The 26,375-nt window shown below is 35.0% G+C and overlaps 3 protein-coding genes across 6 annotated transcripts in view; all 3 read right to left on the bottom strand.

The window, feature by feature from the left end:
* Nucleotides 1-2,663: 2,663 nt before the first annotated feature.
* On the bottom strand, nucleotides 2,664-4,104 carry LOC107022883 (mitogen-activated protein kinase kinase kinase 18-like). Its single transcript, XM_015223460.2, has one exon. It carries the CDS (start codon nucleotides 3,926-3,928, stop codon nucleotides 2,855-2,857), a length of 1,074 nt encoding a protein of 357 aa, XP_015078946.1. The 5' UTR covers nucleotides 3,929-4,104; the 3' UTR covers nucleotides 2,664-2,854.
* A 1,519-nt stretch (nucleotides 4,105-5,623) lies between these two features.
* On the bottom strand, nucleotides 5,624-12,036 carry LOC107021090 (Golgi SNAP receptor complex member 1-1). The gene is made up of 5 exons (XM_015221683.2): nucleotides 11,818-12,036; nucleotides 9,335-9,565; nucleotides 7,971-8,138; nucleotides 7,251-7,364; nucleotides 5,624-6,077 (listed from the first exon to the last, which is right to left on the bottom strand). The coding sequence occupies exons 1-5, from the start codon at nucleotides 11,854-11,856 to the stop codon at nucleotides 5,964-5,966; spliced, it is 666 nt and encodes a 221-aa protein (XP_015077169.1). The 5' UTR covers nucleotides 11,857-12,036; the 3' UTR covers nucleotides 5,624-5,963.
* An 845-nt stretch (nucleotides 12,037-12,881) lies between these two features.
* Nucleotides 12,882-26,375, bottom strand: part of LOC107023146 (CHD3-type chromatin-remodeling factor PICKLE) — a 52,139-nt gene continuing 38,645 nt past the window's right edge. For 2 of the 4 annotated variants that reach the window (XM_015223728.2, XM_015223727.2), the window contains exons 27-31: nucleotides 20,147-20,277; nucleotides 17,131-17,575; nucleotides 16,211-16,343; nucleotides 16,051-16,124; nucleotides 12,882-13,917 (exon numbers count right to left, since the gene is read on the bottom strand). In XM_015223728.2, the coding sequence (XP_015079214.1) occupies nucleotides 13,438-13,917; nucleotides 16,051-16,124; nucleotides 16,211-16,343; nucleotides 17,131-17,575; nucleotides 20,147-20,277 (1,263 nt within the window). In that variant the 3' untranslated portion in view covers nucleotides 12,882-13,437. The remainder of the gene's footprint in view (nucleotides 13,918-16,050; nucleotides 16,125-16,210; nucleotides 16,344-17,130; nucleotides 17,576-20,146; nucleotides 20,278-26,375) is intronic. The other 2 variants (XM_015223729.2, XM_015223731.2) reach the window with 2 other exon arrangements.

Here is a 26,375-nt window from a genome sequence, read left to right as displayed (position 1 = left end):
GTATAAATCTTTCTATGAAAATACTATTAGAAAATTTTCATAGAAAGATTTGTATTTATAGGGAAAAAATATAGTTTTGGAATATGAAGATTCACTTACAAAGTTGATAGGTCAAGTATTATTACAAATTAAAGACAAATATTAATTAAAAATATAAATTAATTTGGAAGATGAAACACATACATGTATCTATTCAAAGGGATAACTCTTATTTTCAATTTTTGTTCTATTTAATTTACTCATATGTGTATACCAATTAAATAAAAATATTCTACTATTTACTATTTAATTAATAATTTATTTAATAACATTTGAATTTAGCATAAGGGTAAAATTGTAATTCAACTTTTCTACTTTGGAGCTTCCCACTTATAATAATATATGATAATAAGGAATAATAGTATAGACAAACTAATAATATAAAATAAATATAATAGCTACCGTTTGATTTATTTGTATTCCATAGCAAACTGTTTGCCAGTCCCTCTCTCCCTCATATTCTTGCCGCCACTCTCCCTCTCGTTCGCTTCCTTCGCTCGCCTCTCTCGCTCGCTTCCTTCGCTCGCCTCTCTCGCTTTATACAATAGAATTGTATAATTTGAGTTTCTAATTGTATAAAGCGAGAGAAAATTATATGTACACATGCAAATACATATATCTCCGTTTTGTACACTTATAACTATACAATAAAAGTACTTTCCTGCCCAAGTCTCTTTTGTCTTTCTCTCTTTCTTGTTTTATACAAATTTAAATTGTATAGAATTTCTTTCTTTCTTTTTTTATACAATTCGATTCAATTGTATATTCCCTGCCCAAGTCTCTTTTTCCTTTCTCCCTTTCTCGTTTTATACAAATTCAAATTATATATAATGGTCCTATACACTTATAATTATACAATTCGTTTTATATACTTCGTTTTATACAATTCTCTGCTCAAGTCTCCGTCTCTTTCTCTTTTTCATTTTATACATTTTTTTATACAATTCGCTTCAATTGTATATGTATAGCAAATTATACATATATATGTTTGCAATGGAGTGCAATTATGTAAACTTTGCTATAGCATACAAATGTGAATTTCATATTTGCTATATGTGAAAGTTGCCCTAATAATAATAATATATATATATATATATATATATATATATATATATANGGATTTGAAATTTATATTTAACTAATTTTAGAACTTCTCGTGCTAGGCAACTGAGGAAGTTCAACATCTAAAAAAGTTGATACAAGACTATTTTGCTTCTTTCATCAAAGTAGGAGATAAGAGTGGTGCTACTAAATTTCTAAAGTACAATTGTTTTCAATAATGTGCTTGTGTCCATCTAGTATTGATACTTAGATATAATTTTGTGATAATATTTTGGTATAATACATATATTAGACCCTAAACTTGGCTTCAAATTTTAACTTTGACCTCCAACTTTCACAATGCACAAACAGACACTTAAACTATCCAACTTTTAAATAAATAAACACATAAGTCTCACATGACACAATATACGTAGGACACCATGTAGGACAAAAAATGACATGTATGACATATGTGTCTATTTGTTCAACTTTATACAAGTTTAAGTGTCTATTTGTGCACATCCAAAGTTGAAGGACATAAATGTGATTTGAAGCCAAGTTAAAGGGCACATTATGTATTATGCCTAAATTTTTGTGTATATTGAGTGTTTGTTTAGCGTAAGTACCAACACTAGTTGATCTTATTGATGACAAAGTTAATTTTCTTGCAAAATCGATTTGTGTCCATCTAGTGTTGATATTAAGCTTTAATTTAGGAATAATGTGTTTGTTTAGCATAAGTATCAGCATTAGTTGATCATATTGATGACAAAATTAATTTTCTTGCAAGATTGATTTGTGTCTATGTAGTGTTGATATTAAACTTTAATTTTCTCTTTCTCAGGGGCCCTCTTGAATTAGCAGAGTCCCACAACCATTAATTCTCTTCACTTGAATTTACTTGGCTGTTTCAATCAAAAAATTGCAGATGGACTATTTACTTGGGAAAAATCCGAGAGTAAAATCATACATAGAGGTTCCTCTGTCCCAAAAATGTCTACAAACAAACTGGTGAACTGCATCATGAGTTTCGTTATGGTGAAGACTTATGAAGGTGTATAAGTTATTTTTGCAGATGAATCGAGAGTTTATATATATAATGTCTATATAGTGACATGCTGAGTAGATGGCTGCAAGGGATCGAGCAAATAAGCTCGAGCTTGTCTCTCTTTTGATGGTCTAGATCTGCAATATTGATTAGTACAAAAGATTTAAGAAGTGTGGTGGTTTTACATATGTATGGTTGTATGCAGAAAGTATATAATAGTCATTCGGATATCCTTACTATGAGTTAGTTTCTTACACTTCCCATATGAAATATCTAACTGCAATTTCCATTTTTTTTCCACGGAAGAGCACTCAAGAGAAGCTTCAAGCATGATAATAAAATTCACGTGAGTCAAGATAACACTCCCCAAAACCAGTAGTACTTGATAGGTAAAACATTGTTTTTAAATTGGTCACAAAAGAGAGGACACAGATATGGAAAAGCACAACAGATGAGTCATAATAATAAGGAAACCATAGATTTCTAACCTATCAATTCAATCATAATAACAAGCTCAAGTTTGCAACACAGATATAACAACTCGCCTTTCTTTATAAAGAATGTTGATCAACTATACAACTTTTTTTTATTAAACTGATAAGGGGCTGCACGTGAGATCATCTTCGTCACACGTTGCCTACATACCCCAAATAGAAATCCTAAAGAGGGATCAAACCCATACATACTTCTCTATATATATACAAATAACTTTTTATTATGTATCTATCTATTGTCAGTACTCAGTGCCCTTCCACAAGTTTCATTCTCTACTTCCTTCAGATCTGTCAAGTACCTCACGAATTTATGATTGCCGATCTTGATTTTTATCTTCTTGATTGGTTTGTCTAGAAGGGGCTTCGGATCCAGCAATTGCCTCGAGAATTTATGATGGCCGATCTTGAATGTTATCTTCTGGATTGGTTGGTGTAGAAAGGACATTGAATCAATTTTCTTCTTCCTTGTCTTCGCTGTGTTGGCTACTTTGGATAAATTCTGCAGAAATGTATGGTTCAAGAGCATGTCTGCAGTCCAACGCGTGCTCGGATTCTTCACAAGACATTTTTCCAGAAAATTTCTAGCCTCAGTTGACAACTTTGGATTCTGAAACTTTGGTTCCTCAAACTCGATTTTGTGCAACACATCATCACCATCTGCGTCTTCCCATTGCGGTGTCCCCGTAATCAGCTCATAGACAGTACAACCAAGAGCCCAAATATCAACTTTTGGGGTATACTCAGTGTTAATCACGGACTCAGGTGCCATATACCTTTCTGTTCCCCTGATAATTCCCTGTTTTTGATTCATGCCCTGTTCCAAGGTCATGGAGAGCCCGAAATCAGCAATCTTGGCAGTTTTGTCCCCGCCTACAAGGAGAATATTTCCAGGTTTGATATCGCAGTGAATAATTCCTTTATTGTGTATACAATTGAGCCCTATAAGTACATTCTTCGTGTGTTTCTTAACTTCAAACTCCGACAGTGAATTGCAGTTCTGAAGACGATCAGCAAGGCTTCCTCCGGAAGCATACTCGAGTAATAAGTTGTAAAGATTGACGTTATCTTCAAAAGAGACATTAGCTCCGAAACAGTGAACAATGTGAGGAGAATGTTTGAACATTCGGAGGATTTCAACTTCTTCTTTCAATGATTGAGAAGCATTGTAGTTGCAATACTTGACAACAATTAGAGAGGGAAGAGTAAAACCACGAAATAGTGCGCTGGAGGTAGAAGCTAACGAAACGACACTGAATCCACCTTGACCTAGAGTTGTGCCTCTCTTCCATAATAATCCCGCCATTAGAAAGTAAGAAATGTGTCGTGTCCCGCCACATGACAATTAAATTTTGCATCCGGATGGGGGCTGAAGGGTGTAGAGTTGTGGAGAGGTTTGCGGAAAACTCTAGAACCTTTTATATTAATCAAGAAGGCTAGGAATTCCTTAGAATTCTCTAGAATAACTTAGATATTTTTGGAAAGGTTTAGAAATTCCTAGAATGTTTAGACTTTTCTAGAGAGGGACTAAAGTGGGACTTATAAAGTTAATAATATTTACACTTAGGTCCTTAAAAGGTACTATAATTAAATAGGGGTGTCATTTATTTGCAAGGCATCCAAGCTTGAGAATAACCATCCAACTTGTAAGCAATAAAAAGCCTTCTTCCAAATCTCTCCGAGTCTTTCTTTACATTCTCTTAGTGATCTTAGTTTTAAGCAAATTAGATGTGCAAATATGATATTGTACATACTAATGAGAATAATTTGTAGAATACCTAATTTTTTATCCTATTTTGACTTATTTTAAACTCTACTAAAGTTTCCAAATATTACCATTACATAAAAGTTATAACTAAGTGGGTTTCCTAAAAGTTTGTTGAAATTACTTGGACTTGAAGACTTCGCTTAAATTGTAATTTTTTTTGTTATATGAGCAGTATTATTTATGTAACAAATTTATAACGTATTTCCATAACTTGATAAACCCTAGCTTCTTAATTCGTTTATAAACAAGGTAGAGTCGTCGTACTGAAAATCGAATAATGTTGTTGATAAATATATTGGTTTGATGAAATAAATTATGCCAATAATTTGTAGAGAAAAAAAAGGATAGCCTTTATTGATATTATTATATAATTTTATTTTATTTAATTGATGTAAACTAAAAAAGACCTAATATTTGTTGGTTTAGATTTAAATTGTACAAGGATAAAATAGGCATGGAGACAAATTAATCAACTATTAAGAACCACCATGTAGGATCATCACGTCTTGTAATACATCAAATTCTACTTTACTAAATATTACAATTTCTATCAGAAATTTTTATTTGTCATCAAATTCAATACATGCTTCTGTAATCCAATATATATTCAATATAGTTAGTTTGTTGTTAGCTCATTTCTTAGTTTCAGAAGAACTCGAGCAGGTGGTCTTGTTCACACACTTATCAGATAAAAGACTAATTGAATGTCCACACATTCCTGTGGATATCATTTACTTATAGTCTACCGATGATTTACAGTAGAACTTCATTTACAGTAGAACTTCATTCATTCTGATAATTGACGTATGTTGATTATTTCATTGCAGTTTTTATTGTTCCATACTAGTTGTCGTAATTACTTCGATTATCAAACATTGTCATGACCTTCTTCCGAAAAAGTAACTAATGAAATACCACATTTAGAAGCCCATTTACTCCGCAATTTAGACAAAAAAGGAATTGTTATGCTGGGATCTTGGGTAGAGACGGGTGATATTTTAGTAGGTAAATTAACACCCCAAGTTGTGAAAGAATCTTCGTATGCCCCGGAAGATAGTTGGAATGTATGCAACCTGTGTTTGACTTGATGGACTTTGTCAGACGTGAAAAATAACTGACTAGATAAGTCAGATGGAAACCAAATTTGATATACATGGCTTTTGTAAGAAATGACAGAATTTTGATACATGAAATATTTATGTAATGAAGACTTTGGAATGCTTGTGGATGGTGTGATGGCAGAATCCTTGCACTTAGATTCCAGTAATTTGGTGATTTTGGTCTCATAATACATTACATAGAATTTGCAGATCAACTGGTTTTCATATTAGTTTACACCATCTACTCTGTCCTCTACTGAATATTCTCACTTTCACGCCCCAAAAACGACGGATTCTAAATCATGTTGATACTTGGATTGGCATAGCAACCGCGTGCATCAAAACCAATTCAAGATACCTTCTTACATGTATAAAAATGAAGAGTCACAAAATTCACTGGTGAATATACAAAAAGATACAAACAAGCAAAGATGGTGCTCAAAGCTCCATCAGGAGTCCAATTAATTACTGTCTCATTTCGTCATCCAGTAAACCAAAATGAGAAACATGCATACAGAGGCAACTAATGAAAGAATGATCGTATCCATAGACTTTTTCTTCTTTATTGCTGAAAGAATATGGTTAACCTGCAAAATTGAGAAAGAGCAAATAAGAAAAAAGGATATAGATCCCATATGTAACAGAAGTTTTCCACAAATATGTAACAATGTGATCTCACTGGCACTCTTTATAAGAGAGAGGGGGCAGACGTCCCCACCTGGGCGCAGGCCCTGTTTAGCTTTGGTACTTCACTAGATCTTCTATGACTAAAAGAAGCTACTACTTCTATAATAATAAAAGAAAGATCTAAAGAAGTGTTTCTAAAAGAAAAGGCGAAAAAGTATCCCACTTACAGGATCACTGTTCTCTCAAATAATCTAGAACTTGCAGAAGTCTACAGACACCTCTACGGCACAAAAATATAAGATTTTTTTTTTTGAGAAAGGTAACATACAAAAATACAAGATCTCAAAGTACTTTACATTGACGATCATATTCCTTTTTAATTATCTAATTTTATTTTACCTTGGGAAAATGGTCAAATTTGCCCATGTACTAACCATTGAGCAAGTGTGTCCTCTATTAAACTGTCTTATATCACCCCACAGAGGAAAAAGTCTTATTTTGCTCTTGACCTCTACCAGATCTCCAACCTGAGGGGCACCTTTTCAACCATAGTCAAAAGTTGAGGGTTAAATTTGGACATGCTTTTTCTCAAGCATTTAGACGTGTAGAACACGTATTAGAATCCATCAAATTCACTTTGAAGCTACATTAACGGTGATGGAAAATACGAAACGATGAGTTAATCGAGAAGGGTATAAATGGACCAGAAGTCTAACAAAGTGCAAAATTAAGAAATTACACATAGTACAAGGACAACTTTGAACCTTCCCCCTTTTTTCTTTATGGCAGTGATGTCTGGATTAACTTGCAAGTAACTCTAATTAATAAGTGGGGACCTATTACTCAAGTAAATCTGTTCACCAAAATGTATTTGGTATTCTGCGTGGGATCCAAACTGAATCTCCAGGTTGGTGCTCCTAAGCCTCAATACCAAGCAATCCCCTTGAGGACACTTGGAAGGATAAAATACTCAAACAACCAGTAAAGAGATGACTCATCTTGATCAGATCAGTGAAGCAGCTCGTGGCAAATGTCATCACTATTTAGAATGAAAATTTAATTTCTCCTGCTTCAGCTCAGCTCTAGAAATTGAATTGAAAAAAAATAGGGTGCTTATAACATAGTTTACTCACCGTTGGGAGGCGACTGCTGATATTGCTGAGTTTTGAATTAATGCCACCAAATGTTGATCTTTGAAACATAAGTGTCTTTATTGTTTCTTGAGCTTGAGAAATCACACCATCCATCTATATCAAGAAGTCAGTAATATCTTCTGATATATTATCAAGAGTCGGCAATTAAATACAACAATACACACGGCTATAAAACTAACAGATAGAGCAGCACCTGATTACTACAATAAAATAAGTACTCTTAAAAATTACAATGTCCATGGAAAATCTGTGGCCATCTAGACAGAGCTTTGCACTCTTATAGTTTTTCCTTCCTTTACAGCTGTTACTCAAAAAACATTAAGCGTAATAGTTTGGTTGCAAGTTTTGAAGCTATGTATATAGTTGCATATTGTTTTGGTTTCAAGTCCATAACGACTGCACATTCATTTTAAGATTAACATATATTACACTGATCAAGTCTTAAACTTTTACTTTATTTAAATGTATATATCTCATGTTTGGCACATCACCCCAACTATAATATGAGGAAAGCAAGAGATCCGCATTGAAAGAGAAGCAAGAAACAAAAGTAAGTTTTTAAGGCAGCTCCAAGTGTTTGAGAAATACTTTCACATATGAAAAGACGGATCCAACATCATAACTAGTGGTGGAATTTTCTTCACATGACAAGGAAAGTTAACCAACATCAATATATCAAAGGAACTTTATATTTTTTACCTGTCCAGTAGTCCTATGGAGAGTAGCACGTTCGTTAAGGAGTGCTTGGTCATGAGACCCACTACCATCTTCCAGATCTAACCTGGTTCGGTCGAACTCTCTAAAATCTTCAAGCAATGAAGCATGCTCTTTCTTGGCTCTGTAACTTGAACGGATCCGATTAAACTCCTGCAGTCCAACAAGAAAGTTTTTCAAGTATCATTACCTTATTTGATAAGAGGATGTTTTACTAATCATGCTATTATAAATATCAGAAATTGTCCATTGGGACATGGAAACAAACTGCTATTAAATATTTGGGAGTTGTCTGATGACACATGCATCTCTTTAAAAAGTATGATTCCATGATCAGATTTTCACTGATTCCCATTACCAAAATTGCATATCATACTTGAAAATTTTCACTGTTCAGGCTACCCTGGTTTACTTTGGCAATGAAATCACTGATCTCTGTTAATTCCAACTGTTCTCAGCAACACAATTAAAGAAGTTACTGCATTCCAAATCATCATTTACCCACAGACTCGTTGGTTAGTTGCAACTGTTCTTCACACAACTAAAGAGTTTACTCCATACTCAGACAATTTGCTAGAACAAGAAATTGTCAAGAGATGATTCTAAAAGCATAAAACTCATTCTTCCCCTTAGTCCTCACTGTGAATAAAACTGATTCTCAACGACCTTGTTATGAATTTTGGATCTCATCAAACTTAGCATGTTCAGCAAATTCCTCCACTTATCAAAGTTCATCTTGGACTTATTTGGCCCTTCAGCTTTCTACATGATCATACAACATAGAGCCCATACTCTTTATTAGTTCAATAGTTGTAATGGGTGCTGATAGCCATGACAATACTGACAAGTGACAAGGACCCCTGTCAGTGGTTCAAGAATAACTATAAGGTGAATAGACCCCATTAAACATAAAACTAATTTTCAAGGGAATGTTTGTCTTAGGAACTCCGAATATCAAGCTTCCCCAACATACCACAAAAAAAGGTCTAGCTTCACAACCAATGCTGAGCATCTAGTAAGCCATTATTTTTTATTTTTTTTTTTGTGATGACTAAGAAATTAGTTGCTTCAGCTTAGAAACTCGGGAATAGTGGGCTAGCCCTTGTACCATTCTCTACTTAAATATCAGATCTGATGCAAGAGCGAGGTTTCAAACTCATGTGTAAATCTATCATACATTTTATATTCTACTACCATTGCCTTTGAACCATAGGCCTATGCAACAAGGCATTAGCATTTTGCTTGGCACATATTTCCATTACTACAAAATATCCATGGCTTGTAGTTGCAGAATCTGTGTAAAATAGAGTTACGTCAAGATCAAGCGGGAAAAAATAATTTTGAAGTACCTGAAAAAGATCTTGAAGAATTTCTTGATGGCGAGTCAGTGTATGAGAGAAGATCTCAGATCCTCCCGATGAAACCCATCCTTGCATTTGTGAATTTACTTGTTGAAGTTGCTTGAGCAGCTGATCTATACTAGATTCAAGATCATGATCATTAGCATTACCACTTTTGTTTGAAACAAATCTACGATACAAATGCATCTGCTCATCCAGCTGAGCTTCAAGCTTCCTTGCCTAGTTGGATATGTAAAACCCACATAAGAATTTTTCAATATATATGAGGGGAGAAAAGAAGAAATTAACGTGAGATTTCAACAGACGCTTCACCACATGACAGACAAGATCAATTGTCCAATGTGAACCTAAGCTGAATCAAGCAAAAGAAAAGAGGATCAACTAAAAGTTATCCCTACCACATGCAAACTGTTTGTCATGATTCTAGCCAATTCCATACCAATAGAGAACTCTTCACGCAATCTTATCATAAGCTCAAACGAACAACTATGCTAAGACTAAGCAAGAAAAATGGTTTTTCAAGGCTCCTACATTAAGCACTAAATTCTAAAGAGAGACCACTTCAACCTAGCACAAACTTTCGAATACTCATAAAATGCTTTCTTCAAATTGCAACCAAGAAACTCAGAATATAAATTCTGAACCCCCAAAAGAAAAGTGAGAAACTCATCTTTACACATGCTAGAAGTTCCAATCAAAACTGCTCAGATTCGGTTTTCTTTAAGTGATATGGTCTCCTAATGGCTTAAAAGCTAATATAAGTTGGCAAAGCTAGGACTCCCAGACCTTCATCCTTGAGACTCTGCTTGACTATATCACCTCCAAAAACCAAGCTCATCCTATCCCTTCACAAATTCTTAATTAACAATGGCCCTGATAACTAAATAAACCTGTGGCAAAACCAGGAACATTTTAGCAGATAAAAAACCCAATTTTGCATGGCTTCAAGTGTGTCATCCTATTTTATGTAGTCCTATCAAATCTGTATAGTACAATTATCTAAGAAGGACCAAATGCATTGTGGGTCAAAAAGGAATATTGATAGCTTACAAAAAGGGGGAAGAGAAGAGGGGCGGAGAAAAGAGCATCGAAATGCCTGAATAAGAAGAACGAAAAATTAAATTTTCAAGAAATGAAAGGCTGCTGATAGATTATTTTCCATTTGGCAGATAGTTTTGTCAAATATTTCAATCGTTGGAGCTGATTACTCCTTATGCCCACTATTTTTTGAAATCAATAGTTACTCATTATACCAAGGGATATCCCAGTGCAGATTAGTTTCAAATTTAAAATGATAACATGAGTGTCAGAGTATGATACAACGAAGTTTCACAATGAAAGACTCAGCATTGGAAAATTTGTTTTGGCTGTAATAACAGCATATGCTTTGGCATGAAAGCATATATTAAAAGGTATACTTGGATCGTGCGAAATGATCATGCTTTCTGTGATAAGGTCTTACAAGTACAATAAGGGGAACAGCTTCATGTGCAAATCATTGACAAAGCTAATTTGTCAAGTATCCCAAAACTTGAGTTGTACCTTTCTCATTCATTTTCATATGCAATATTTCAGGCCTCTAGTAGCAAGGATTTGGACGAAAATCAATCAACTTTCAGTCAAAACCACTTACATAACTATTGATACGGTCCTGTTCAATCACATAACCAAGCGCCAATATAAGTAGTCATAGTCCAGATTGTCAACAAAATATAGAACAATTTGTATCACTCTTTTTAGGTTCCACTCTAATGGAAACTCTTCTTAAATTCCACTCTAATGGAAAGAAAGAAGAGACACCATTATGGTTAATTCTAAGATTAACCCTCAATAGTAAAAAGAAATATGATCTGCAATAATTGCATTACACCAAACTATCTCCCCTATGCTTCTCTAGCAAAACTTATGCAATAAAAAACTACATCTACGGGGGGAATTAATACACGAGCTGGACCAATAAGTACATGCTTCCCTTTTAGAGAGAGCAGCATTACATCATGAAGTTTACATATCCTAACCAGCAACCCAATGAAACAGAACAACTTAAAAACCAAAATCTAATCCTATCGATGCTGCTTCCTAGAATGATTCCAGGGTATATATTCACAGTAATTCTGGCTGTTCGGGTCATTGCACCTTTTGATTCTGGTAGAGTATAGTCAGATCGCAAAAAAAATACCTAGCAGTTCTACCTCTAAATCTCCCTCCGTAACTACAGGATCACAAAACCTATCCCAGCCCCCATAGATCTATTCAATTTCATCACTCAAATTCATGTATCATCATCCAAAATTCTGGAAAACTGCACACCGACAAAACACAATTTTCCTTGGAGAAATGTTATACAAGTTGGAACGAAACAGAGAAGATTGACACAGTCAACAAGCACAAATAGAAAACTCATCTAAATCATTGTTAACGTAAAATTAAAAACAGAAATTCGATCTGAAATGATGAATGAATGTTGTTACCTGCTTTCGCAAGGAATCCCAAGAGGTAGGAGGATCCATGAGAAAGAGAGCAAGGAGGATCGAAGAAGAATTGCAGAAATGGAAGATTCTAGAATCCCTTTCTCTGCAAAATGGAGAGAAGAAGAAGAAGAAGAAGAATAAGGGAATTGAAATTTGGAGGAAACAATAGGGTACAGCGTGCGTTTGGTGGGGGGTGAGTGGAGATAGAGCCGTCAAAACTAACCGATTTTTTAGCCAAATTGTCCTTTAAATATGTAAACTTGCACATTTTTTAAATTTTTTTAAGATTGATAAATGGAGCATTTTTAGTGGAGAGTAGATTAAGCATAATAATGGATTTAAAAACTAATGATGACTATTAAAAAAATGGAATAAATTGATTGAATAACGGTGACACTCGATTGCTCTGATTCTAATTATTTTAAACAATCGATTGAATTAGATTAATTTCTTATTAAAAGGGATTAAATAGTTCAATTTTTCATTTTTTATTTTCTCAATATTGACGCAAAACAAACTATTCAAGGACCGATTTTTTTTTTGACACGTCTAAATATCTATTGATTTTTATTGTACTTTTGATAGTACTTTTTTATAGTCACGTAAGTTTTTAAGTCAGTTATGTTAGTTAAACTAAAGGCGTTTCAGTATACTAACAAAGGATATGGTATAGGTGGATAAAGTTGTTATCCCCTTAAACAAAGATGGCAGGGAGCAATGTATGCGAAAATCTAAATTAGTCAAGCTTTAATACAGATAACGCACGCCAAATTAGAAATAAAAAATTAAAAAGTATTCCATTTAGCAAACTTGAAGGATTAAAGATGCTTGAGATGATCTCTAGAGGACAAAAACAGATCCTACTCCCATTGGCTAAAAACTCAAAGCGAACCATATTTAAGAGTATTTTAACCAAATTTTCATGTAATTTCCACCTACCAATTTTTTTATTATAAGGATGGAAAATTCAATAAAAGAGATGGTTATCCAATTATACTTCACTCATGAATATAGCTATGGATGTTAAATTTCAAGAAAAGCAGAGAACTTTTTATTCGACAAGTACGAAATTTCATATTGATTAAAAATACAGTAAAATATTTGAAAGAAATTAGATAGTGACTCACCTTACGCTAAGGTGAAAAATACTGAAGTTACAATTTTACAACATGTCCATTTATATGTGGCATGTTGTCAGTAGATTAAAGTTACAATTTCACAGTATGGTCCCTTACATATACATGGGATGCTTACAGGAAAATGAGCCCAGCACAAATGAACACTTGCCCTGCATCTATCCCTACATATACATGGGATGCTTACAGGAAAATGAGTCCAGTACAAATGAACACTTGCCCTGCATCTATCCCTACAGACTTGTGATCACTTTTTTCATACTTTGATTCGATCAATCAATCAAGATGTTATCGCTTTTGCTTATGCAGGTTAGTAAAGTATGTTTTCGCGTTTCAAAGGGAGTACTTGACGAGTGGAAAACACAAACAAGAAAAAAGGAAAACAGTCGCTCTCGTGTAGTCATTCTATAATGGTTTCTAGGAGATGTCATTTCCGTACAGAATCTACTTTCAGTCAGCAAGTGGAACGCCCCTAAAAACAGTTTCATTCTGCTATATCCATCACAACATTGGTGGTGCTAACATCAGTATCATCCTGCTTCTCCACCATCTCTATATCAGTATCTCCGTTTAAACTGCAGTGTTTTATCTCCTCTCCAGGAATCTCCGAAGGGCTAATGTCATGGGATATATTGCTTTCTGTTGTCCTTAAATTGCTAGTACCCTCGGACACAAATTCTGTACCTGTTGGAAAATTGTCATGTTTTTCCTCAGCACTGTGAAGCCTAACATCCCTTAGAAATGATGGCACTGGAGAGGGTTTCCCACCTTCGGGCTTCCAATCTTCATGAAGTTCACTCCCTGGAACATTACCAGGATTCTGATGCGCGGAAGAAAGTACTCGTTTCATCTCTTGGAAAAAGGCCTCCAGTGGTAGGAGGTTCCTTTTTAACGCCAGACTAGCTGGCTGACTTGCTACTGCATTAAATGAATCTTCACCATAGTCAGAAAGTGCCTTGCACATCTGCAAAACCAAAAAAAATAAAGCACAAAACACCTACTTCACAACCCTTGCTGTGAAAATATGTTTTATCTCGTATTCCGGCAAATATGCATTGATTAAAGATATGAGTTGTTGTAGCTGCACCTTACAGTTCTACATGTATCGACTATTTTGTCCCATATGCAAAAAGAAATGCAAGTAGGGACATGCTTCGGCCTAATGTTTCTGTTATGCATCATAGATTAGATTTTATATCTGCTGATACTTCAAATATCTACTGCCATGGAATTTTTCTGTCTTTCAGCCTATAGGCTTAAGCTGTAATAGGTTAACTTTTTGCAGGTTTCCTTGTGTCCATTGATTTGATTCTTTACTGCATTATTTTATGCTCAATTTTTAGTTTTGCCATGAGTAATAATAGAACTTACGTATTTGAAGTTATAATAGTGTTCCGATTAAATAAATATGAATGAAATATCACAGGGAAATAATACACATAAAAGCGAAGTACACATAATTTATTCATATAACATTCTACATTTTCTAGCCTATGAGATCATTAATTAGGTGTTCAAATATTGGCAATTTTTTTATATTTAATAACTCCATTTCTTTCCCAACTTCTGTTCCATATTTTAAAACTATGTAGCCTCACATTTTCATTGTCTTCTACACATTCAATCTTTGATATCAGTTTAAATTTGGCTTTGCTTTCAACTGAATTTCAAAATTGATTGTTGTCAGTTTGATGTCTGTATAAACTCAACATGCTTTCAATTTCTTGCATTGGTTTTATCTACGGAACCCTAATCCAGTTATTGCACAACAGAAATATTTGTAAATGCAATGGTAAAATGATGTTTTTTTACATTATAAATTATAATAATAACCAATATACATGTTCTCTTAAATTAGAAATTAGAATGGGAAGTTCATTTAGTCTTGACCTTAAAGTTGGCTATCTCTCGCCATTTCATAACGTCAGCTTCTTCTTTAATAAGTTTCTCTATTGTGAGTAAAAGCAGAATATATTTTGATTGGAAATTGTCAATTTCTCTTCAGAAAAATATGAGATATTCAAGCAGGTAGTAAGAGTAAATTTTAGGAAAAAGTACTCTTTCTTCAATCTTATTCAAAAAAATTTCATTGGGAATGGGCCCGTGCACTGCATAGGCTATTCTTTACTACTTATCATCATATCATATATCATCATATATCATATATATTATTATAAGTGGGAAGCTCCAATATTCAAAGTTGGATTACCATTTTGCCATTTCACTAAATAAAAATAAAATTAATTAATTTATTAAATACTAATATTTTAATTACAAAATGATGGAATATGAAGTTCAACAACTTCACTTTAATAATAAATGACTCTTCCAATTCATGACTCTTTTGAATTTTGAAACTAAAATAAATTTTATGTATTATGATTCAATGTGCTCTATTAGTTTGGTAGGTGAAAAGACAACTAAATATCAGTAAATTGTTCCTGATGGCTGATATAATCATATTCATGTATTTTCCATCATCTACCGGTCTCTTTTCTTCTTCCTAGATAATGATATAGATACATATCGTCTAAAACTAACTAAAGAAAATAACAGATAGCTTCATTATGAAATTAAAGGGAGAAGTTTTCTTACAATATAGTTCAAGTGTTAAGTTTAGAAGTATAAGATATGACATATATATTTCTTTAGATCTTTTTTATGTTAGCTTATGATTTAAGTTTTTCCTTTTCATTTTGGAGTAGGTATGATTGTCCAAAATAAACTTAGTATGCAACTCATCTTTTATATAATTATGTATCATTTGACACTGCTCTGAAATTTATTTCTTCGATTTTTTGGAGTTAAGGTATGGTTGTACAAAATAAATTTGGTATGCAAAGATTATTGTATGTTGTCTTTTCCTTCTATGTTTATTTTTTATATTTTCTCTCTATCATTCTTCTTTAATTTAATTTTCTATGAAAAGATTACATTATCGTAACATTTTTTTGAGATTGTTGCATTTTTGTACTAATCATTACACACATGTCTCCATAAAATTTTAATCATTCTAACGAATTTATTAAAAAAAAAGATGGGATACACGTGCATATAAGCTTAAATCCTGAGATATGTACGCGAGCAGAATATTCACCTTATTGTAGAGCTGAGCAACACTCAAACGATCCACTTCACCATCACAAGCAATTTCAGAGATTCCCTGTGGAGCTGCGTTCAGAAGTATATGATAGCATGCTAGTCAGTAGCTTCTTGATGCACTAGAGAAGCTTCAAGCAATGAATGGCTATACTTACAAATTGCAATAAGTTTCGGGAAATTATCAACCATTTCAGTGCCAGCTGCCTCAACACTTCGACTTAGTTCGTCTACAATCTTGGTGTCACACTCCATCTCTTTCCCTGGCAGTTCATGAGGTTTTCCGCAACCCTGAGGGAAGCACATGGATACAAATAAACCACATGAATACAGGTTTAATTGCCCTCAAATGATCAAATCAATCAATGCGGGTGCAAATCCCAACTATTAAAACATAAGTCATATAGGAACAAAATGAGAAACAAAAATCACAAAACATGAAAATGAGCAAAGTGAAACTACAAAGGTCAAAAGCTGTTCTCAACAACAAATATTTGGGATAAGTCATGATTGATCTGCCAAGACAGGTAGAAGGAATAAAGACTCGTCTGTCCCTTGACAACGAGAAAACAAAGACTAAGTAACAGATGAAATTCTATTCCTTTAAGCTTCACAGAAAAAGTCCGTAGAATGTATATATCTAGCACACCAAAGGTTCTTTCTCAAGAGAACATCAAATTTCACAGGCTCTATCAATCATAGAGAAATGTAGCCTTTTACATAGTTTGGGACACCACAAGGTTACATATTCAATGATTAAGAACTAGCCGGAACATGAAGTTCCAAGGCTAGCCTGCTAACATGGAATGACAACGGAAATATACCTAGAGTCTACAGGACCCCAATCAAACCAGGTTCGTAGTCCTATGGCTCTTAAGGAAAGAGCATAACACTCGATCTACAAGTCTTAGTTTTTCTTCTGAGACGACGTGACACCAGGAGAGAAAAAAAGAAGGAAAGAAGACGAAACCAGGTTTGTTATTACCCTCTTTGGATACAGATCAATGACTTATAGACTTCCAAGTATAATCTAATGAACTCCAACATCAGATATTTTTGAAAATTTAAGATGACTTACAACAACTTCTCTCTGATACTCAGCATTAATTGCATTCTCAAGAAGCATCACCCTTTTCCTTATAAATTCAACTTGTCTTCTCTGCATCTCTCTAAAATGATATAACAAAGACGAATCTTGATGAAGTTGGGTTCTGTTTGAAGGATCGCTTGTGCCATGTGAGACTTCATGGTTAGTCTCATCAGCAGCCTTCACCTGATTTCCAGTAGTTCCAGCATTAGCTGTATTCAGACCATTTGGTGCTTGATAGACTCCTGGAGCAGAAACTTGTGAAACCCCTGAAGCGGGAAGCGCCTGAGAAGCTCCAGGAGCAGGAGGAACTTGTGGCTGAGAAGCTCCAGGCACTGGTAAAGTTATAGAAGGAAGATTCAGCTCTTTACAGACAACTTCTTGGATTCTCAACTCTTTGTCATCGATAATAGCTTGCCATCTTCCATAACCATGCCTGCAAAAAATAGAACAATTAGCATCTTCTGCACAATAATTGAACTAAACATTTAGATTACTGCCCCGGAATTTCAAAAGTCGAAATGGCCAAGATGCATTCAAAAAGAAAGGCACAATGAAAAATTGCTGCAACACTATGTACACCAGACAATTTGCATTGGCGGAGAAAGAAGTAGAGGATGATGGTTGAATGACCACAAAAGACTCTGGCATAACTAAATGAATAAACATAGATCATCCCTACATTAGGCTCCAATTATACAAGAGATCTTATCAATCTTTTATCGTTTAGTAACTTCCCATTTGGAGGAGGCAACGGAATCTCAGGCGTTTGTTCATTCATTATGGATTTGCTAGGTAGATATGCACTATGTTGGGTAGTGACTGAAGATCTGAAGCAAGCACTGATTAGCTTTGGCAGAATGATGTGGAAGAGGCAAAAACAACAACATAGCCAGTGAAACCCCACTACGTGGGATCTAGGGAGGGTAGAGCGTATGCAGACTTCATCACTACTTCGTAGAGGTAGAGAGGCTGTTTCTGAAAGACACGGCTCAAGTGCATCAAATCCAAGTAAAAAGAAGAAGAAAATAATGAATAACAGTTGATAAGAAAATATGTTGTTTATTATATTTCAATTATCACACTATACATACTGTATATGGTGGACAAGATGGAAGGAAATCATAAGATCTCTAATGGGAAAAAAGGATCATCTATCATCTTTCTCGTGCAAAGTTAGATGTCTTCACGTTTACACTTATGGGATGAGAGGGACATAGTAAATGATGGAGAAGAAATCCTGGAGTATGGAGTCCTTTTAAGTATAGAAAGCGTACAGCACACCTAGTTGAACATAGCTAGCACCATCTTAGCATTGTTGTATTCAAATAAAATTACCTTTCTATATTTTAAAAAAAGCCAAAAAGGTCAAACTTGCCCCTGCACTATCCGAAATTGAGCAACTTTTCCCTCTGGTAGACCCCTACCATTAGAAAAAACTCTGGTTTTCACCCTTAACTTATAAGGGAGCCTGACCTGACGGTAATTCTAAACCAAAAACAAAAGATGTAAGCTGAATTTAGGCTTCTCTCGACAAAGCTGGACACATGAAATTCCCTATTTTACGTTGGAGCTCTTGTAATGACAAGCACAATACGAGAGATTTTGCTAATAGTAAGGATATCAATGGACCAAAAGGCAAACGGAAGGGGGAAATCGGGTAATCTCAGATAGTACTGGGCAATATGGGTACTTTTTCCACAAAAAAGTGGAATCAAGGGTATTCTACGATTTGGTAGTATATCTATATTTCTCATGTGTGTTTATAATATTTCATTCCAAACCCTGCTCTCTCTTTTTTGATGATGAATCCAAATCCTGCTCGTTTTAGAAATCATGTCAGGGAAGTTTCTGAATTTTCTTTCCATAGACATTGTCAGAGTAAAATGAAGACCATTAAGTACTCTTTCAAGTATGCAAATGCAGTGGAGTAATCTCTGTTCTTTCTTGAAACCATTGAGCAACGATATGCTATGTTAATATCATCCAAAATTGAGCAATGTTATGCTCTGTTAAACTTTTGGTCTAATATACCCTTCCATAAGGAAAATATCTCATGTTTTCCCTTGATCATAGCATCTAGATGCCTCCTCTGCAAGGAGGCACTAGAAACCAACAAACACCTTTTCATGCATTGCAAAGTAACGACACAAATTTGGGGTATGTTCACTGCCATTGCTGGAATCAATTGGATCATGCCTGAACATACTGCAGACTTGCTTAGCTGTTGGATCAGAAGAGGAGGAAGCAAAAGCCAAAAATATGGTGGAGGACAGTCCCAGCCTGCATCTGGTGGACCATTTGGAAGGAGAGGAACCAGATGATCTTTGAAGGAAAAGAATCCTCTATTTTGAAGATTAAGTGGAAAGTAATTACTTCACTAGGTTTTTGGTGTAAAGAACAGAGTATAGAAGAGGAAATCCAATTAGTGGATTTTATAGGCTTTTTGTAAGTATCTCTCTTTTCTTTTTTGTAAACTATTTGGAGGTGGCCAGAATAGCCTTAATGCTGAAGGAATACAATTTACCAATTTCAAAAAAAAAAATACAATTATGAAAATAAGCTTTATGACTAAACAGAATTTGTCCATTATTTCCTTATACTTTGAGTTAATCAAGAACTCGTTCCTACTCATTATGAAACAAAATAGGTTCATATTTCTCTGTCCTTTGTTAGAATTAATCTAATAAGCAACTTGATGTGCAATTTGATTCCTTTTCACAAACAGAGAAGACTCTTCATGGAACTATCCAGAAAAGATCTATTAACATATTTTCTAATAAAGCCCTTCATACAGGGGCAGATCCACGTGGAGGAGTATGGGTTTACGTGAACCCATGCACCCCTCTGTAAACTGTGTGTAGCACTGGTGTTCTCCTAGTGAACATCCATGACAAAAATGTCACTTTAGTCACATCTAAGAAGTTACTCCAAAGTGGCTCATCACTTTCTAACTTCATGACAGATCAGAGGGAAAAAAGAAAAAGAAAAAGAAAAGATTGCATACTTTAGTACTGCTCGTAGCAGCAGCAAATCATGATCTTCCTTCCAAACACGTCCACCTTTCAATCCAGGAAACCAAGATACGATGTCCTTGGCAAAAAGAGGACTAGTTGTCTCTTCCGAGAAAGCCTTGACCTGAAATAACTAACACTCTGTGAAATTTCAAAAATTAATGTACATTAAGAACTGTAGCTTGATATGCTCATGTCATTGACGAGGATGTCTGAGTTCACGTGAAAACTTTAGCAGCGGCAAAAACTATACATGAAACCCATGCATATATGATTGTCTAGCTAATACAAGAAACTATCAACATAGGAATAAGAAATAACATTGCATTCCATCAGGCTATACAAGGATACATTGGAAGTAGCAATTCATGGGGAAAAAATGTTAATGTCCCCTTTGTCTCATATGTGAGAGCAGAACTCCTCACTCGTGCAAAAAGAGCAACTTGTACTCACTTCCATGCGCAAGTACTAAAAAGAGCAGAGAGACATTCAAGGTCAAAAGGTTACTACATTAGGAGATCAATGAACCGAACTCATTCATAAACCACTCCCTTGAACTTTATAAATTAGGATTATAATTTCCAAACACAGGTGTATAAATGAACTCATCTTTGTTTGAATTATCTATCATCAAAAATATATTATGACAAACAAGAATCGTCAAACTCCAAACATATGAAAGCTTAAAATCTGGGCCGGATGATCTGGTAACTCTTTATGAATTCACCTGAAGTCAAGCTGCAGCCAGCATAACTGTAAGGGTTGTTGGTGTGAGGGATAAAAATAAATAGTGATGGGATAAGAAAATAGTGATGTATAAAATTTTGTATCTTGTTTGGTTGCCATGTTTGGGATAACTTACTCCACCATTTATATCATTGTGGTGGGATAAGTTATCCCATATACATGGTGGGATAAGTTATCCCAGGATAGTTAACTCCAGGATAACTAATCCTGGGATAACTTGTTTCCAACCAAACGAACCCCTAACAAAATAGAGAATTGTGGGTGTTCTTAATAACATCACAACATCTAATATATTTGCAGTTACTTACAAAAAATAATTAAAGAGAATATCAAAGTAAAACAATTCCTAAGCTATCGCCTATTTACAATTAACTCTCCCCCTCAAACTTAAGTAAACAAATCATGTATTCGCAACTTGTCTCTATATACAGTATCCTAGATTCTCTAAGAGGTTTAATTAAGATAAAACCAGTTGACAATCCCAACTAAAACACAAGTCAATATCCTCACTTAGCACCTTTGAACAAAAAATGACAATCAACTTCTATATATTTCATATCTAATGAAACCCTGAATTTGATGTAATATATACGGCTGTTCAATTAAAACAATATGACTTCATAGGCTGACATTATTGTACTCCAAAATCTTCAAGTAAATTGTTTCAGTTACACAACTTCCGCAAGGCTAAAATCATGGCTCTATACTCTGCTTCTGTGCTCGATCAGGCAACAATATTATGTTTCTTACTCTTCCAAAAAGTCATGCTTCCTCCAAAGATACACAATAAACTATTGTAAAACCTTTTTCTAACGTTGAATCGGCCCTATATGACTCCTATCATAATATAGTAGTCCTCCTTAACTCTCTTAAGATACTTCACTATTCTAATCATAACATTCTAATGGATATCCATTAGTGCGTCCAGCAACTGACTTACAACAGTCATAGGGAAGCAACCAATGTAGTCTCTTCCAGAGAGAAATTAATATGTAGCGCTCCCTAAGTTTCAATCTTTTTTTTTTTTTTTTTTGAAATTGGAAAATTGTATTCCTTCAGCATTAAGGCTATGCTGGCTACCTCCAAATAGTTTACAAAAAAGAAAAGAGAGATACTTACAAAAGGCCTATAAAATCCACTAATTGGATTTCCTCTTCTATACTCTGTTCTTTACACCAAAACCTAGTGAAGTAATTACTTTCCACTTAATCTTCAAAATAGAGGATTCTTTTCCTTCAAAGATCATCTGGTTCCTCTCCTTCCAAATGATCCACCAGATGCAGGCTGGGACTGTCCTCCACCATATTATTTGGCTTTTGCTTCCTCCTCTTCTGATCCAACAGCTAAGCAAGTCTGCGGTATGTTCAGGCATTATCCAATTGATTCCAGCAATGGCAGTGAACATAGCCCAAATTTGTGTCGTTACTTTGCAATGCATGAAAAGGTGTTTGTTGTTTTCTTGTGCCTCCTTGCGGAGGAGGCATCTAGATGCTATGATGAACCCCCTTTTTTGCAGTGCCTCATGTGTCAAGCATGCTTTCCTAGCTACTAGCCAAGTGAAGCATTTCACTTTATTAGGAGCCACACTTTTCCATATAGTATTCCAAGGTCCAGTTGACCTGCCTCCAGCAACTCTCAGTTCCCTTTTGTATACTCTGTTAACAGTGAGAATTCCATCATTGTGGTGCCTCCAAATGAGTTTGTCTGAATCTGTATTAATGCCCGGGAAGTTTCCAATTAGTTTTAGAAAATCTACTACCCATGGCATTTCCCAATCATTTAGGGGTCTTCTGAAAGTGAGGTTCCACCCTTGAGGGGACCACATTTCTTGTATACTGCATCCAGTATTCAAGCTTATTGAGAATAGTCTAGGAAAAAGGGATTTGAAGTGACCACTCCAGTCCTCTTTCCAAAAAAGTATCTTGTCTCCCCTACCAACTCTAACTTTGGTGTTTAGCTTGAGAGTCGTCCATAGATTCCTAATAGATTTCCAAACCCCAACCCCATATGTATTAGTCACTTTATTAGTGCACCATTGCCCCTCCGGACCATACTTATGAAGGATAATCTCCCTCCACAAGGACTGATTTTCTTGAGTAAATCTCCATAGCCATTTGGTAAGTAAACTCTTATTATGAAGCTTTAAGTTCCTCACTCCCAGACCTCCAAAACTCTTGCTTTGCTGACCTGCGCTCCATTTTACCAGGTTAAAACTGTTCTCAATCTTGCTTCCTTGCCATAAGAAATCCCTTCTCAACTTGTTTAAGAATTTCAGCACCTCACAGGGGATGGGGAATAAAGACATTACATATGTTGGCAGAGAATTTAGGACTGCATTGATCAAAATAACTCTACCTCCCAAGGAAAGGTATTGTGATTTCCAAAGAGCTAATCTTTTTTCTGTTTTCTCTATTATTCCATCCCATATATTCAAAGCTTTGTGATTAGCATCCAATGGCATTCCCAAATAAATTGTGGGCAACTCCTCTATCCTGCACCTCAAAATACCTGCCAGAGATTGAATTTGTTGCACCTCTTTCACTGGAAAATATTGCTTTTCCTCCAGTTAACCTTCAACCCAGAGCAAGCTTCAAAGATCACCAGTATCACCCTTAGGTAGCATATTTGTTCTTGTTCAGCTTCGCAGAAAATCACAGTGTCATCAGCATATAATAAGTGAGTCACCTCCATGATTTCATTGTTCCTGTTCTTAATGCTAAAGCCTTCTATCCAGATGTTTGTTGCAGCCCTTCTCATCAGACTGCCTAGCCCTCCATAGCTATGATAAACAAGAAAGGTGACAAGGGGTCCCCTTGTCTCAGACCCCTTTCAGCTGGAAAAAAACCTGCAGGTTCTCCATTTATCAGAATGGAGAACCTGGTAGTTTTGATACAGAATTCCATCCACTTAATCCACCTTCTCCCGAATCCCATTTGCCTGAGAATGTTCAACAAGAAACTCCAGTTCAGGTGATCAAAGGCCTTTTCAATAACTAACTTGCACATAACTCCAGGCACATCTCCTGTAATCCTGCTGTCAATGCATTCACTAGCAATAAGAGCAGCATCCATTATTTGTCTCCCTTTAATGAAAGCCATCTGGTGGTTGTTTACAACTCTGCTTATTACCTTCTTTAGTCTCTCAGCCAACACCTTTGCTATGATTTTGTAGACCACGCAGATTAAACTAATGGGTCTGAAATCTCTTAGATCATTTGCTCCAATCTTTTTAGGAATCAAAGCTACAAAGGTGGCATTGGAGCTCTTCTCAAACTTGTACTGAGAGTAAAATCCGTGGAACGTCTGCATCAGTTCTTCCTTTATTGTTTCCCAAAAAGCTTGAAAGAAGGCCATGATATAGCCATCTGGTCCAGGTGCTTTTTCTGCAGCACACATCTTTATCCCTGCCAGTACCTCTTCTTCCTCAAAAACTCTCTCAAGATTGTTTCTTTCTTCTGCTGAAATGCTTTGTACTTCATAAAGATTCAAAAAAGGTCTCCAATTTTCTGATTCTTTGTAGAGAATATGATACAAATCCACAAATGGAGCCCTTGATAGCCACAGGATCACTAGATAGTTCTCCATTGATCAACAAGGAATCGATAGTGTTGAGTCTTTTATGTGCAGTGGCCATTCTGTGAAAAAACTTAGTGTTTTTATCATCACATTTAATCCATTGCACTCTGGATCTCTGCCACCAAAATATTTCTTCATTCCTGGCTACTTCGTCATATTCCATGGCTAAATGAGCCTTTATCAACTGTTCATCATCATTTCAAGGTCTCCAAGCTCCCTATTTGATCTAGGATGTGTTATTTTCTTGCCTTCCAGTTCACCTTGTGCTCTTTGCTCCATTCTTTGAGTTTCGCCTTTAACATGCTTAATTTTGTTGCTAGAATATAGTCAGGGGTACCAGATATGATAAAGGAACGCCACCATTCTTGAACTTTTCTTTTAAGACAACAAAATCCAAAGAGCATATTGACATTTCACACGTCTTTACATTAAGACCACAAGATTGAAAGTCTCATTTCTTAAACTCAGCGTTCAGTCAAACTAGGACAATTAAATTGAAATGGGGGGAAGTAACAATTAGGCAGTTGAGTTTGCCAGCCGATCAATGATGTCTTCCAACATTTGGAAAGAGTTCCCCATCTCCCAATAATAGCTTGACATTAAGATCCATTGACGTGTCTACAGGCTTACAATCAAGTAATTCAGTTTTTTTCCAAATGTCTATCGCATATTTTCTTCATAATATGATATGCAGGATGTCTCATGTAGATTGGGCACTTCAGTTACAAGAAAGTATGTTTAAGCCTCCAAAGAGATTGATGCAACATATTATGAGAAGACCTAAATGACTAAAATGGTGCAAAAAGATATGCCCAGGCATTATCATTCTGAATGAGTAAATAAAACGCCAAATTTTGTCTGAAATCTGAATCTCAGTGCAAAAAAGAAACGAAGGTAGAATATAAATTAGAACGATTTCATTCAGGAATTGTCTTCATTGGAATTAATGAAATACTAATAATTACCCTGACTCAGAAGATCATATTTGGTCCTAGATATCTCAATGAATTGAAGAAAAAGAAGTATGAGATCTTACATTGACAATACCTAAAAGTCGAACTTTTGAGATAAAGAGAGAATCGTGAGAAAAAACAAATTATCAATAGCTTCCCCACATCTAATATAGTAGCTCCAGAGTTGATTCTAAAAGATAACAAAAGAATGAAAAAGTACAACCAAGTCCCTAAGCTATGTCCTATTTACATAACAAATGAAGATAGACGTGCAATATGTCCCCGTGAAGACATCATATATAAAAAATTAATCCACCAACACGTGATGAGTTCATTTGGTCATCCAAAAAATAGTAGACCTCTGATATGGTTTAGTAAATAACAATCAAATTAATTAGTCTTGTAATTTGAGATTTTCCAATTTATATTTTCTAAAATAGAATAATAAATTAATTTCCAGGGTCAAGCCTTTAATACATTTAAACAGATGCGCACAGCAAAAAGAAGCAATTCAGAAGAAGACTTTATCTTAAACTGTCAGTAATCAATATGTCAGTTGATGTTCCTTTACACAGTGTATCATCCCATTTACCAGTATGGAAGTATCTACAAAGAGCTACAGTATATGCGATATATTGAGTACTTCAAGCTACTTCTTGTTTGGAAGGTAAACAAGGTGAATAAAACTTTTTTCAGTACAGAGAACTTTTTTTTCTAGAAAAACTCCTATAACTTGAAAGGATTTCAAAGTTTTGTAAAGCAAAAACCATCAAACGAACACAGCTTCATAACTTGGAAAAGAAAATCTGCTACATTCCAAATGACACTAGATCTTATCTCACTTTATGAAGTTGTCAACCTTTCAAGTGATTTTGGTTGGTGCAGAAGAGTAGCTTCAGCTCAGACCAAGTATACATGTTTCGTATAAGGTGTTTTATGTTACCTCG

Source organism: Solanum pennellii, chromosome 6 (assembly GCF_001406875.1).
Source record: "Solanum pennellii chromosome 6, SPENNV200".
Taxonomy (NCBI): Eukaryota; Viridiplantae; Streptophyta; class Magnoliopsida; order Solanales; family Solanaceae; genus Solanum; species Solanum pennellii.
This window is presented reverse-complemented; position numbering and strand designations above follow the sequence as displayed.

Bases quoted from the DNA above. Each gene is read 5' to 3' on its own strand.
- LOC107022883 (XM_015223460.2), bottom strand. From the start codon at position 3,928: ATGGCGGGATTATTATGGAAGAGAGGCACAACTCTAGGTCAAGGTGGA.
- LOC107021090 (XM_015221683.2), bottom strand. From the start codon at position 11,856: ATGGATCCTCCTACCTCTTGGGATTCCTTGCGAAAGCAG. The intron at 8,139-9,334 runs GTACTTCAAAAT...GTTGGACTGCAG, and splicing joins TTCTTCAAGATCTTTTTCAG to GAGTTTAATCGGATCCGTTC. The intron at 6,078-7,250 runs GTGAGTAAACTA...TCAATTTTGCAG, and splicing joins TCAGCAGTCGCCTCCCAACG to GTTAACCATATTCTTTCAGC.